Source organism: Aristolochia californica, unplaced genomic scaffold (assembly GCF_029961685.1).
Source record: "Aristolochia californica isolate CCGP_79_NKW_82.1479 unplaced genomic scaffold, dmAriCali1.0.hap1 SCAF_3, whole genome shotgun sequence".
NCBI classification, from domain to species: domain Eukaryota; kingdom Viridiplantae; phylum Streptophyta; class Magnoliopsida; order Piperales; family Aristolochiaceae; genus Aristolochia; species Aristolochia californica.
The window spans coordinates 47103274-47115894 of record NW_027181992.1 but is presented as its reverse complement, the minus strand read 5'-3'; the positions used below and the strand labels follow the sequence as shown (position 1 = coordinate 47115894).

The 12621-nt window shown below is 44.5% G+C and overlaps 1 protein-coding gene across 1 annotated transcript; it reads right to left on the bottom strand.

Moving 5' to 3' along the window:
* Positions 1-8707: 8707 nt before the first annotated feature.
* Positions 8708-9909, bottom strand: LOC137960146 (zinc finger protein GIS2). Its single transcript, XM_068807650.1, has one exon. It carries the CDS (start codon positions 9563-9565, stop codon positions 8822-8824), a length of 744 nt encoding a protein of 247 aa, XP_068663751.1. The 5' UTR covers positions 9566-9909; the 3' UTR covers positions 8708-8821.
* Between the last annotated feature and the right edge of the window lie 2712 nt (positions 9910-12621).

Sequence of the window (12621 nt, the reverse complement as noted above, 5' to 3'; positions counted from 1 at the left end):
CAGATGCATCACAGTTAACCTCAAACACCTTTTCAAAATCAGGAAGTGCCAAAACTGGGGCCTCTGTCATTTGTTGTTTGACCAGTTGAAAACTGGCCTCCGCCTCCTCGGACCACCGGAACTCACGTTCCTTGAGACACTCTGTAAGAGGAGCAATCAGAGTGCTGAAGTGTCGGATGAACCGACGGTAGAAGGATGCCAAGCCGTGAAAACTGCGAACATCGTGCAAAGTCTTTGGTGTGGGCCACTCCAAGACTGCATCTATCTTCGACTGATCTGCATGAACACCATCAGTAGACACAACAAACCCAAGAAAAGTTACAGAGGTAGTGAAGAAAGAACATTTCAGCCGAGCCACAAACAGGCGTTCCGTCCGCAACATTGCAAAAACAGCACGGAGGTGATCAAAATGGGATGCCCACGTCGGACTATAAATAAGGATATCGTCAAAGTACACGACCACGAATCTCCCCATAAATGGGCGTAGAATCTGATGCATAAACCTCATAAAGGTGCTGGGTGCATTGGACAACCCAAATGGCATGACCATCCACTCATACAACCCATGTTGCGTCTTAAACGCTGTCTTCCACTCATCTCCAGGCCTTATTCTGATCTGGTGGTACCCGCTCTTAAGGTCAATTTTGGAGAAGACCTTAGAACCGGACAACTGGTCTAACATATTATCCAGGCGAGGAATAGGGAATCTGTACTTCACTGTAATCCTGTTGATTGCTTGGCTATCAACACACATACGCCACGAGCCATCCTTTTTTGGCACTAGCAGGGCAGGAACTGCACATGGGCTCATACTCTCACGGATGTAACCCCTATCCAACAACTCTATCACCTGTCGCTGCAACTCTTCGGACTCCTTGGGGCTGAGGCGATAGGCTGGCCGATTTGGCAAACTAGACCCCGGCACAAGGTCAATCTGATGCTGAATATCCCTCATAGGCGGCAATCCAGGAGGAAGGTCCTCTGGCATCAAGTCAGAAAACTCTTCTAGGAGCTGATGCACCTCGACTGGTAAATCAGGAGGCATATCTGTGATACTCTTCCCACAAGGAAGTAGAGCATAGACGAGATCTTCCTTCTCTATCTCGACAAGAAACCTGGACATTGACAGTAGGTTAGCGGGGCCGTCTATCGGGGTAGGAGTGGGGCCTTCCCGTCGAGGGGCTAACACAATCTTTTTCCCTTTGATGCTAAGGGAATAGGTATTCTTCCGACCGTCATGAATAACGCTGCAATCATACTGCCAAGGGCGGCCCAACAATACATGACAAACATCCATAGATACCACATCGCACTAAGCATTATCAAAATATTTCATGCCGATGGAAAAAGACACGAGGCATCGTCTATTTACTGCTACCTCACTGCCTTTAGTCAACCACGTCAATTTGTACGGCTTGGGATGAAAATTTGTCTGCAACTGCAATTTCTTGACAACCTCTTCAGAAACGACATTCTCACAACTGCCACTGTCAATGATCATCTTGCAGACTTTATCTGCGACTGTGCAAGTCGTGTGAAACACATTGGTTCGCAACCAATCATTCCCTGAATCCCCCTTGGGTGTCAACAGACTCTTACAAACAACTAGAGTCTCATGGCCATCACCGTACAATACCTCTTCATCCTCCACATCATCATACACAGGGTCACCAAGGTCCTCAGGCGCATCTACCACGTCTTCCTCAATCAGAAGATTTTTGCCCTTCTGACTAGCATGTTTCCTACACTCAGTAGCTTTATGTCCCGACTCACCACAACGAAAACATCGAATATGTGAGGGAGAAGGACCTTAGAGAGGCTGCTGGGCAGGACGAGATTCCTGAGGGTGAACCGGTCGGCTACTGGGATCGCTTCTGACTATTGGCCTTCTGTTCTGCTGTTTTTCCACAATCAATGCACGCTGGTATGCTTCCGAAACGGTCCACAGCAAGTGAAGACTGAGGACATCCTGTAGGGGTTGTCGTAACCCCCCAAATATCGTGCCACCATCTGCTCTTCTGTCTCAGATAAGTCATTCCGGGCGATCAACTGATAAAACTCCTCCGTGTAATCATCCACTGATCTCGAGCCTTGCCGCAACAAATGAAGTCGCTGAAACAAGGTTTGAGTGTAGCCGAAAGGAAGGAATTGACCCTTCATCTTCTTCTTCATTTTCGCCCAATCCGTGATTTTGGCCTTGCCCTGCCGGTCTCGTGATCGCCTCAACTGCTCCCACCACGCAGATGCTCTACCTTTGAGTTTGATGGCAACCAATTTCACCTTGACATTATCGGGGACTTCCTTGTACTCAAAGATACGCTCTATCTCCTGCAACCAGTCGATGAATCCCTCGGCCTGTAACGTGCCAGAAAACTCAGGTAACGTCACTCTGAACCCGAGGTCTATAGGTCGGTCCCCCTGACCACGATGCCCCCCGAATCGAGGTTGATTGCGATACAGATTTTCAAAGCTGGTATCGGAATCGTGACTTCCCATCTCACGATCACCAAAATCCTGCGCTGCCAGACGCTGAGTCAACTCTACAACCTGCCGCTGTAAATCTTCAATCACCACATTCTGTAGATTACGGCCACGGAATGGAGCTTCCTCATTCTGGTGCTGCCCGCGACGACCACGACCACGAACCATTTTTTTTTTTTTTAATAATAATAATAAAAAAAATAATATAATTTCCCCAAACGTAAAATACCTCGCCGACGCTGATGGAAAATTTCGGAGCCTTCGGTGTTCGAAATCGAGACCTCTCCGACGGTCTTCTCCGGCGGGCGTCTCCGGCAGTTCGTCGCCGCCTGCGACGCTGGCTCGTTCCGGCAACGAGGATTTTCCGTCTCAGAACCCTCTTTCTCGGCACCACGAAACTCTGTTTCGGTGCTCGATTTTTCGTCAATCCCGACGCTTATCCGTTCGTCGAGCTCCGTCGACGGCAGATCCGACTACGGCGACGGCAACGGCAATGTCGCACGGCAGTTCCGGCGGTGACGACGTCGGTGCCGACCTCTTTCTCTGCCGAATCCCTCTTTCCGGCAAAGCCAGAGCCTCTGCTCTGTTTCTGTAACTAGCTCGGTCGAGTCCCGAGCGTTTCCGGCAGCAACGTTGAGCGGTAGCTCAACGGCGACGGCGTCGTCGTCGTCGACGCTTCTGCTCGCTGCAGCGTCTCTGGCGATATCTGCTTCTTCCCGAGCCTGATGCTCTGATACCAACTGACGCCGGACACAGGATAATGATTATCCTGCCGGCAATGCCACCGGTAATCTACGGGAAAATTTGGCAAGAGGTCGCCCTAAACAGAGAGAAAAATTCTCCTGTCGCTGTTCAATTTCATATATCTCAATAATAATCCTCGTCTCTCCACAAAACTGGTTTTAATCAACCAAAAAGGCAAAGCCCCCGACAAGCCCGGGCCACAGCTAAAAGCAACAACCCAAACCGGGTTCAGCAAGACGGATCCGATTATGGACCCGATTATGTACCCGCCTCACGCTTCTCCTGCATCAATCAGCTTCCAGACATGCAACTCGCCTTCGCCATTGAAGCCCTCTTCAATGGAGCTGCCATTACAGGCCCACACCCCTCCACCACCTCTGTTGCATTTACTTTCAGGACCCCACGAGGGCGACCCGTCGCTCTCCTTTTACAACCTTCTCAGTTCCTGCTCCTGTTCCACCCCGGTGCACGTTAGCCCCCTGCTTTTCTTTTCTGAAAATGACCACTCCAGGGAACTAACTTTCCTCGTTAGCAACGTTTTATGGTGGTGGGTCCTACTCTTGTTGAGCTCAATGGTGGTCTTCGAGCCTTCTTCTTCTTCAACCTCTGATCTCTCTGTCTACCTCCATGGCCATCTGTCAGTTCTTCATGAGATCCGGTCGATTCAAGGGCAAAGAAGCCATTAGCAGCAGAGTGCCTTGTGATTTGTAGCGGGTAGTACTGTAGGAGTTGTCCTTACCCAGAAACACTTCCGGTGCAGACAATCATTAACTGGTGCAGTAGCGGTGGAATGCTTTTCCGTTTTTGCATGCAGAAGGGGAGAACAAGCTCAAGAGTTTTCTGGGTCTTTCCTTTCTCAAGGGACCACTGGTGTTCGGTTGGTGCAGACCAGATTCAAACAAAACGAGCAACTAGGGATGCCTCCAACAGAACGATTGTCTCTTTGTATACTTCCAAGTGCCCCTAGTTTCTGGTTCGTTTCTGATTTGAGCAAACAGAGAATGCAGTTTTCGGGAATCCTCTCCTGAGCAACCATCAATATATGAAAAACAAACAGACAGTAGTGTAAAATGATCTTCCATCTTTCAGTAACGATAAAGCAATTAATTTAGTTAATTTCGCATAGAGAAGGAATCAAACTTGGCTTTTGTGTGCAAAGGTATGGTAAAATAGGCACTGTGCCATTCATTTTCTGCATAAAAAAAATCATTAATGTCACATTACTGAAACTCCATCGGATTTCGGTATTTTCTCAGAAGTTTCCCCTCATGTATCCTGTTTTGAGCGGAATCTACTGACTCAACTCTATCAAGAACAGACTAGCTCTCTCAAAAACATCTACAACACCTCTACTGCTTTCCGGATACCAGGGAAGAGGAATTCCAAACGGAAGAGACCCCTTTTAGCCTCTCTCTGATGCAGATTTACTGCACCGCTCTTAGTTAATTAGGTTAGATATTTCACTCTTCAAGAACAAAACCCAAAATGAAGTTTCAGTTTCTTTATCTCATCCAGAGCTGTTTAACCTCTTATGGGTAACCACTGTAGGCATTGCAGCGTAAGATTCTGGGTTTTCTGAGTCTCGTCTACCCGAGTCTCTGGTACTGATTCTGGATGAATCAGGGCACGACAAGTTTAGCTGGATGAATTATGAATGAGATGGGAGAGGACAAAGGAACTAAACAGATTTTGGGTTCAAGTAGGAAAGAATCAATGGCGTTGTCTCATTCAACTGGTACAAACCAGTTGAGAGATGATTCAATAATCACCGACACAGAGACAAAAGTTGGTACCGTATGTAATAGTTCTGCCAGTTGATGGGTGGGATATTTATTGTTCCATAGGAAGCTTAACTTGGGTTTCTTGGTAAGTTGTAAAGGTTGGCCAAAAAGGTTCAAGGGGGCCATTTCCTGGTAGACCAGATTATTCGGCTTTATTGAAGAGATTAGCATGTCCGTGGTTTCATTATTTTGTCATTATTAAGGGCAAAAATGCTCTTTCACTATCAGAGCCATTACCAAATCTCTTGTCTAAAATGTTCTCTACCTGTTTGGCTCTTTGTACCCTTGTCTGCTTCACCTAACTTGTTTGGACTCTCTTTCGTCTTTGGTTGTACTAGACTTCCAGTCAGGTTTTAGAGAAATTCGCACCACATGATGCAAAAGGGAGAGAAGGCAATGCTTATCCTCTTGCTGACCAAAAAGAAAAAATAGGGTTGACAAAATTCGCCATTAAAAATTTGTTTGCATAAGTAAAAGAATGACTTTGCCTGATTACACAAATAATATCGTGGGTACAGTCTTATTTGTGAGAAGATTTTTAATCTTTGTAATCACCACGAATGATGGTGAGGGTGAGTATTTAATTTATACAGTTTCAGATTACAGATATTAGAACAGAAATTATAGCGTGATTTCTTCAATTTGTTGGTCTTCTGCCTCTGATGCAGGCGACTGGTCTTTGGGCGTCTGTGACGGCTTCTGTTACTCCTTTGATGGAGTCGTGATATCCTCCACAATTTGGTCCTTAGATAACTAAATATTATTGGAGTCACCTCTCCTTATTATCCATTAATAGCCCTGAAAGGAAGATCAGACGTTTTAGGGTTTAGGATGGCGAACACGATGGAGTGCCTCCTCCCTCTACCTTTTGGTCCTAACATACGAGTTGTTCTCCACACCCCGCCGAAACTTTCCTCGACGTACCTCTGCCTTTGCTTTTCTGGTCCGATCCTCTGATATGGATTTCTTTTCACCTCTTTCAAACTAATTGCAGGGAGTCCGAATCTAAGTAGTCTAAGGCCTAGCATTAAAGCTAAGTCCATGGGGAAGGGTGAACAGGGGTTCTTACCATTCCTTTTATTCTCATGGGAGGTGCAATTTCAATGGTAATTATGAGAGTTTTTTTATTCACGATTACAGTAACCAAATCTACAGCCTGCATTATGCAAAATGATTGGTTTTGGAAACACTCTTTTGACATTATCTAAAGAAAATGGATCAAAGTGAAAAGGATCGAAGAAAAGAGAAAAAATAGAAAAGTTAAAGAGAAAGAAGAAAAAAAAGACTGTAACATCATAACATTGTCTTCACCAAGGACATGTGTTCCTACTTTAGCACATCTGGATAATTGCACTGTAGAAAAATCTGTCAAGGATTCATACAAGCGAATGTCCCACAGATTTGAGAAGGCATAAACATAAAGCCTGGTCTCTGAAGGATTGTCATCATCTTTATAGACACAAAGAACAAGTGAGTTACAAAAGGTATATCAGGTTAAGGATAGCCAATCTCTTCCAGTCGTTTTCCTTCATCTTTTCTGCTGAGGAAAGGGAAATTCATCTTTTCCCCACTACTAAAGTTTATTGGGTACTGTAAGTTGCTGTAAAAGTTATTAGATGTTCCTCTTCTTTATGAAGAATGTGAGAGCAAATCAAAATACATAGCTGATAGTGTAGTGGGTACCTTCTGTTTTAGGTATTGTAACCAATTTAGTCCTAAATTGACTATGGAAATCTAAGATGTCTGTGTTAAGAAAAAAAAAACCCATTGAACCCAAATGAGGTGACAACATGTAAGTTCCTAAATAAATCCAGATCCTTACTTTTATTTGTATTTCTCAACGAAAAGGACAAACACAGTGAAGGGTAGCTTCACTGGAAACTAAATGTTGAAAGAGTTCTCTTGAATGATGCTTGCAGCTTCAAGTTAATTCAATTTGATCAAATTCAGCAAATGTTCATTTCTGTTTTGATTTTCCTGTTCCTTTTCAGTGCAAAGAGATACTGAAAAAATTTATTGCATTTCCTTGCAGCCTTACATGCTTCATCATTGTCTGCATAATTCAATGCCTTGGATGGTCTAAACTTAATAAAATGCAAAAGAGAGATTTGATCAAGTGGAAATGCAGGAGATAGCCAAATTTCCAACAACTCAGGAAGAAAAAGCAAAACATTGAATTGATGTTCCAACTGTCGAGACATACCATTAACTTCAATATTCAAGAAATAATACAATCATTTAAGGCAAACTAGGTAGCTTCTTCATCCTCTTTCAAGGGTTGTTCTAATGATCAAAAGCTTAAAGCAACTCCCAATTTAAAATTCTAGATATCTAGATTTTGATATCTACTTCATTAAGAGTCATAATAGGGCAGATTCACAATGATCGTAACTAAATGATGGACAATGTAATCATATAGCATGATTTGTTTGACAATGACAATAATTGCAGAAACTGCTGCTTGAAATTTCAACAAAGTAGAATGTTGAAAGGAGAGAATTTGAAGGAATAGAAAAAACCAGAAAGCTAAGATTTCTGTCAAAAAAATAGTAGCAAATCTTTCACATTTGAATATAAATTTTCTGGCAGGGTTTGTCCTAATCAAGAACCTGTCTCAGATATAATCAACAGTCGTCAGAAGAATAAGTCTGTTAACAGTCATATTGCCAGAACTGTAGAAGACTTTCAAAAAGCTTCTCATGTAAAGCACCATTCTTTCATCTTTACAGTTTCACTTGCATTGTGTTCCCATGGACAAATTCCAGAATGTAAGATAGTTTATTGCTATAAAATTCATCCTTTAACACCAATTGTCTCCTTCAAGACCTCTCCCATGAAATTTTCTTTGAGAAAACTTTATTCTGTAACTCTAAATCCACTTCTCGGAATGCTAAAACGTACATTTTCCTGCAGCTGCCATCGCTTTGCCCAACATGTGTCCTCCCTCGGTTCCGTTTACTTAACGTGTTGGACACTGTGAGGCCGCTGCCGGAAAACCATTATATACGAATGCTATACATTCACTGCAAAAGCCTGTTAGCAGTTAAGAAGAAAGTGAATTCTAACCATTCTACTTTTTCTCCGGCGGCCGCTCCAGAGGAAAGAAAAAAGAAAAACAAAACCAGATTTAGTGCTGAAAATCCTAGTTTCTGATTATGTAGAAGGTACATTGATACCTGGATGCTTTCGTCCACATTGTCCCCAGAAGACGATGAGTATCGTAAGCTTGTTAATTTGCAGCAAAAAGAGTGAAAAAAGTTTATAATCCGTATCCATGCATTGATTGAAAAGAAAAAGTTCTAGCTGTTTAAAGCATTATTAATGGGTTCTCTCGAATAATTCAATCCATGTGGTAGATGATGAGTACTGGTTTTTTTGTTTGTTTCCTGCACTGAAGTTACAGAAACATGCTCTCAGTTTTCACTTTCAGCAGCTAATGTAAAACAGAAGAACTCGCCAAATCAGTGACAAGCACACGTGAATACCAATTTCTTCGGTTTCTGCGCTCATATTTTTCGACTGGAGTACAAGGCCGAGGAAAAGGAAAGGACAGGTACAGATGAATGTACAAACTGCAAAGACGGAAGCAGACGATCATTTTTGCAAAATATTTTTGCTTTTATGTTAATGATCAGAATGAATTTATTGTGTCCTGGGTTTTATGTTTTATGAGAAGCTCTCCATCAAAATCACAACGGGAATGAGAGAAAAATCATTAAAAACAATATATATCGGAGGGATCATGTGTCATGTATTCGATCAGAAAATCTCGACTATATAACTCTCTTTTTGTAGTCTATCCCTTCCCCCAGCGATTACAGATGCAAATCCAAACTCACATGGTCATGTACCGAGGTGGCAGATTCATACATGCGGCGGTTACCTGAAGCGCCACCGGCCTGTTTGGAGTCTTCTCCGGCAAACAGCGGCAGCGGGGCCACCGCCGACGACGAACGGTCGTGGTTGAAGCCCTGGGGGGTCTGATGCACGACCGGGATTCTCCACAAACCCGGCAAGGGGTTCCCGTTGATGGGCTGCGAGTAGGAGCCGGCGCCGGTGTAAGACCGTGCCGCCGCGTGGGGCGTCCAGGGTGGATAGTGGGCGGGAGCGTCGTAGCCGCGCGAGCCTATTTTGAAGGAGGCGTTGGGAGATCGGTGGTAATTGAGGAAGAGATGGGGTCCCGGGTGGTCGGGGAGAGCGGTGTGGGCAAGCGCCGACTGGAGGTGCGCGCGCTTGGCGTGCTGGCGCTCGCGCTTGTGAGCGTTCTGGTGGCCGCCGAGCGCTTGCGAGGTGGGGAAGTTGCGGCAGCAGTAGTGGCACTCGAACTTCCGGCTGCTCTCCTCGTTGGACGGCCCGTCTTTAGCGTCGTCCCTCCCGACAACGGCGTCGGACGACTCCGGTATCTCGTCCCCGGCGCCGTCCTCCTCAGCCTTGTGCCCGAACTCTATCCCGAACAAACGAATGTGCTTCTCCCTCACCGGTGCAGGTCTGATGAACGGCAGCTGGGAGAACGATTCCACGTTCATGAAGTCGTGGGTCTCCTTCTCCGTCTTCTCCATCACAACAGGGTAGAGAAAGGAATCAAAGAAGAAGAAGCCAAGAGGAGAAAAAATGGAGGTGGGTAGAACTCAGAGGAGAGAGGCGTGGGGCCTGAGATGGGAGAGAAGGCGTGGACAATTCATAAGGAGTGTAAGGGCCTGACAGGGCGCGGGCGCGGGCAGAGTTGATGAGGCTTTCTTGGTCTGTTCAAGTACCACAAAAGAGGTGCGCACGATAAGAGGAGAGTAACTTAAGTGGGAAGGAGAGGGGTCGTGAACTGGAGTGTACCCATCAGTCAACCGCATCGTAGAGAGAGAAAGAAGTCGAAATCCGTTGGTGGGTCTCTCTCTCTCTACCCTTTTTCCCCTCTTGTCTTTGGGTCATTATATTAAGTCAAATTTTATTAGTTTTACCATAACAATTTGGATCTACTTTTAACATGGTATTTATAGCGATGGTTAATCCAATACAAAAAATCATTTGGTGTGGAACATGCGAAACACTATCTCAGCCATTCACGAAATGGTATCCCAATTGTCCGATCATGATCAGACGACTGAGATAACCGTTTTACATGTTTTAGACCAAATAGTTTTTCGTATTGGATCAGTCGTGGTTTACCGTAGCAATTTGGATCTAACTTTAACATGGTATTTGAATTGTCTTTTGATCTTCTAATACGAAGACGCGTAGACCCTACAACGACCAGTATCAGTCTTAAGCCAAGGCAATGAGCCAACCTGTGCTTCGATAGTGAAAAGCAATTTCGGTCATCATGTAAGTACACCATCCAATATGAAAATAATAACAATATGCATGAGGGAGAGAATAGGGGTTATAACAACTTCATTTAAATTATTTCGAAGATATCTTTTGTTTAATTTGATTCAGCTAGTATTTTTTGGATGAACCTAAATCAACTTTAATAATATCTAGTGAAAGTGTTTTGTTAAGAATTTAATATCAACCGGGCCGATCCCTCTTATATTTATATTATGTCTTCACTATAACCTCGAGGTTTTAATGCAACTGGTTTCAATATGGTATCAGAGCAAGGTTGGTCCCGAGTTCGAGTCTTGCTCTCAGCTGTTTCCACGAGCCACAAATACCAATGTGCAAAAGAGTATTGAGAATTTAATATTAATCAGGCCGATCACTGCTATATTCATGTTACCTGATTTGGACTAGGGGTTGAGTTATTACTAATGAATCTGGTTATAATTGTATTCAATCTCGTTTGTTTGGGTACTGCATTCGTGAATCCTCCAAGGTTTAAAAAACAAAAGGTAAACCAGAAGAAAAGAGAAGGAGAGAAAATGAAAAATCCTTCTTTAGCCGACAGCGAGAATCATAGAAGCCGTACAGTATATCCTACACTTTGTATTATCCACCTTTCATGGGGCCATTGGAGCCCGGATGCCGAGACACGATTACAATTATACGATGGGTTTGCGAAGCCACTGACGGAAACGATTCAGATTTTAGACGAGGCTGCGCAATATTTTTCGACAAAGTGAAGATGAGAACCAGAAAAGGACGCATTTGTCATCGTTCCTGAAGACGAGGACATGCCACTCTTGGTTAACCTCATTTCTATGTCGTCCTTCTCCTCTCTCCTCTCTCCTCTCTCCTTCTCCGTTTTCAAGGAACAGTTTTGCCTTTTTACCGGCTCAGTTAAAACTTTCAAACCTTTTTTTCCCAAATGAAACAGGTCGTCGGAGGTGAACGATGGATATGAGTGTTTGTGTTCGACTGTTCGTCTCGCCATCTCTATCCGACTTATGGCAAATTTACAGGGTTTTGGAAATTGGGTATCTGTGGATTTGCATGAGTTTTGGCTGTTATAGTAATTCAATGATTTCAAATGGGTCGGAGTTCTGAAAATCTGTAAACCTGAAAATGCCATTCCTTTCTGTGCACACACTCTGCAACTTTATTCGTGCATGCTTGGCCCGTTTAGCAATAATTCTTTCCTCTATCAGCCACAGACCCGTCGTTTTCCTTCTTCATCTACCCTTCAGACCCTCTGCGTGACATTGACGACCGCTTATCTTCAATCAAAAGTACTTTGGTTTCTCTTCTACTGGGCCCCCAGTGCAACGCAGACGCCTTCCCTTACCTTGGCTTCTGCAACCACCTCCGCAGCCACCTCCACCTGCCTTCTTCATTTGGTCTTTACCTTGCCATACCATCATGTTTCACTTCTGCTCCGGAGGGGACCATTTGTGGACCTTGCTCTCAGTTCTTGGCTCCCCTCCGGTCGCTGTCTCCTAAAAACCCTTATTCTCTCTTTCCCTTTCTCTCTCTGTCTTTCCATGGCCTCAACATGGCATCATGCATCGCCCAGCTGCTGCATTGCCCTTCGCTCTCTCTCTCTCTCTCTCTCTCTCTCTCTCTCTCTCTCTCTCTGAAAGTAAGAAAAAGAAGAGGGATGTAGAGGTCGCGGTGTCACTTTCTGTTCCTTCTCCATCCCATCCTCCACTATAGGTGGCTGATGGCGATATTGCTAGCAAACTCCTGTCGTGGGGCAAACGTGTACTTTGGCGAAGCATTCAAGGTTTGCAGATCAGCGAGGCCGATGAGTGGACGAAACGGGCTCACAGTTGTTAAGTCCCTATACAGCACATGTCTCGTCTGGTTAACCAGGTTCCCTCGACCCCCCATGGCAGATATTTCCGCGCAACTTGAGGGCGGAAAACCATGCAAGTGTAAGCAGGAGAGCTCTGAAACAAAGCTCAAATCAGCACAAATGTCCAAGACATGAAGACATGACTTTCTACATGTAAACCCTGATTTCAATGTGGATAGGTCCCGTATCTTTAAGTCTTGATGATCTTCGTGCCGATCACGCTGTCGGAATGGAATGAAGAACTCAGGACCACTGCAAAGCCCTTTTGAGGGGAAAGGTGAAGGGTTCCTTTCACATGAATGCACTATAAATGGAGGAGGCAGTTTTGGGCTTTGAAATATGTTTGGTCTTCCTTTTCTGTTAATTGCTTGATGGGGTTTCCATGTGGGGGAGGGCTACCCTTTTCTCATTCATCATCATTTGTCTCTTTTGCTCCGTTACCCTACA

Coding starts and splice junctions, on each gene's coding strand:
- LOC137960146 (XM_068807650.1), bottom strand. CDS start 9,565: ATGGAGAAGACGGAGAAGGAGACCCACGACTTCATGAACGTGGAATCG.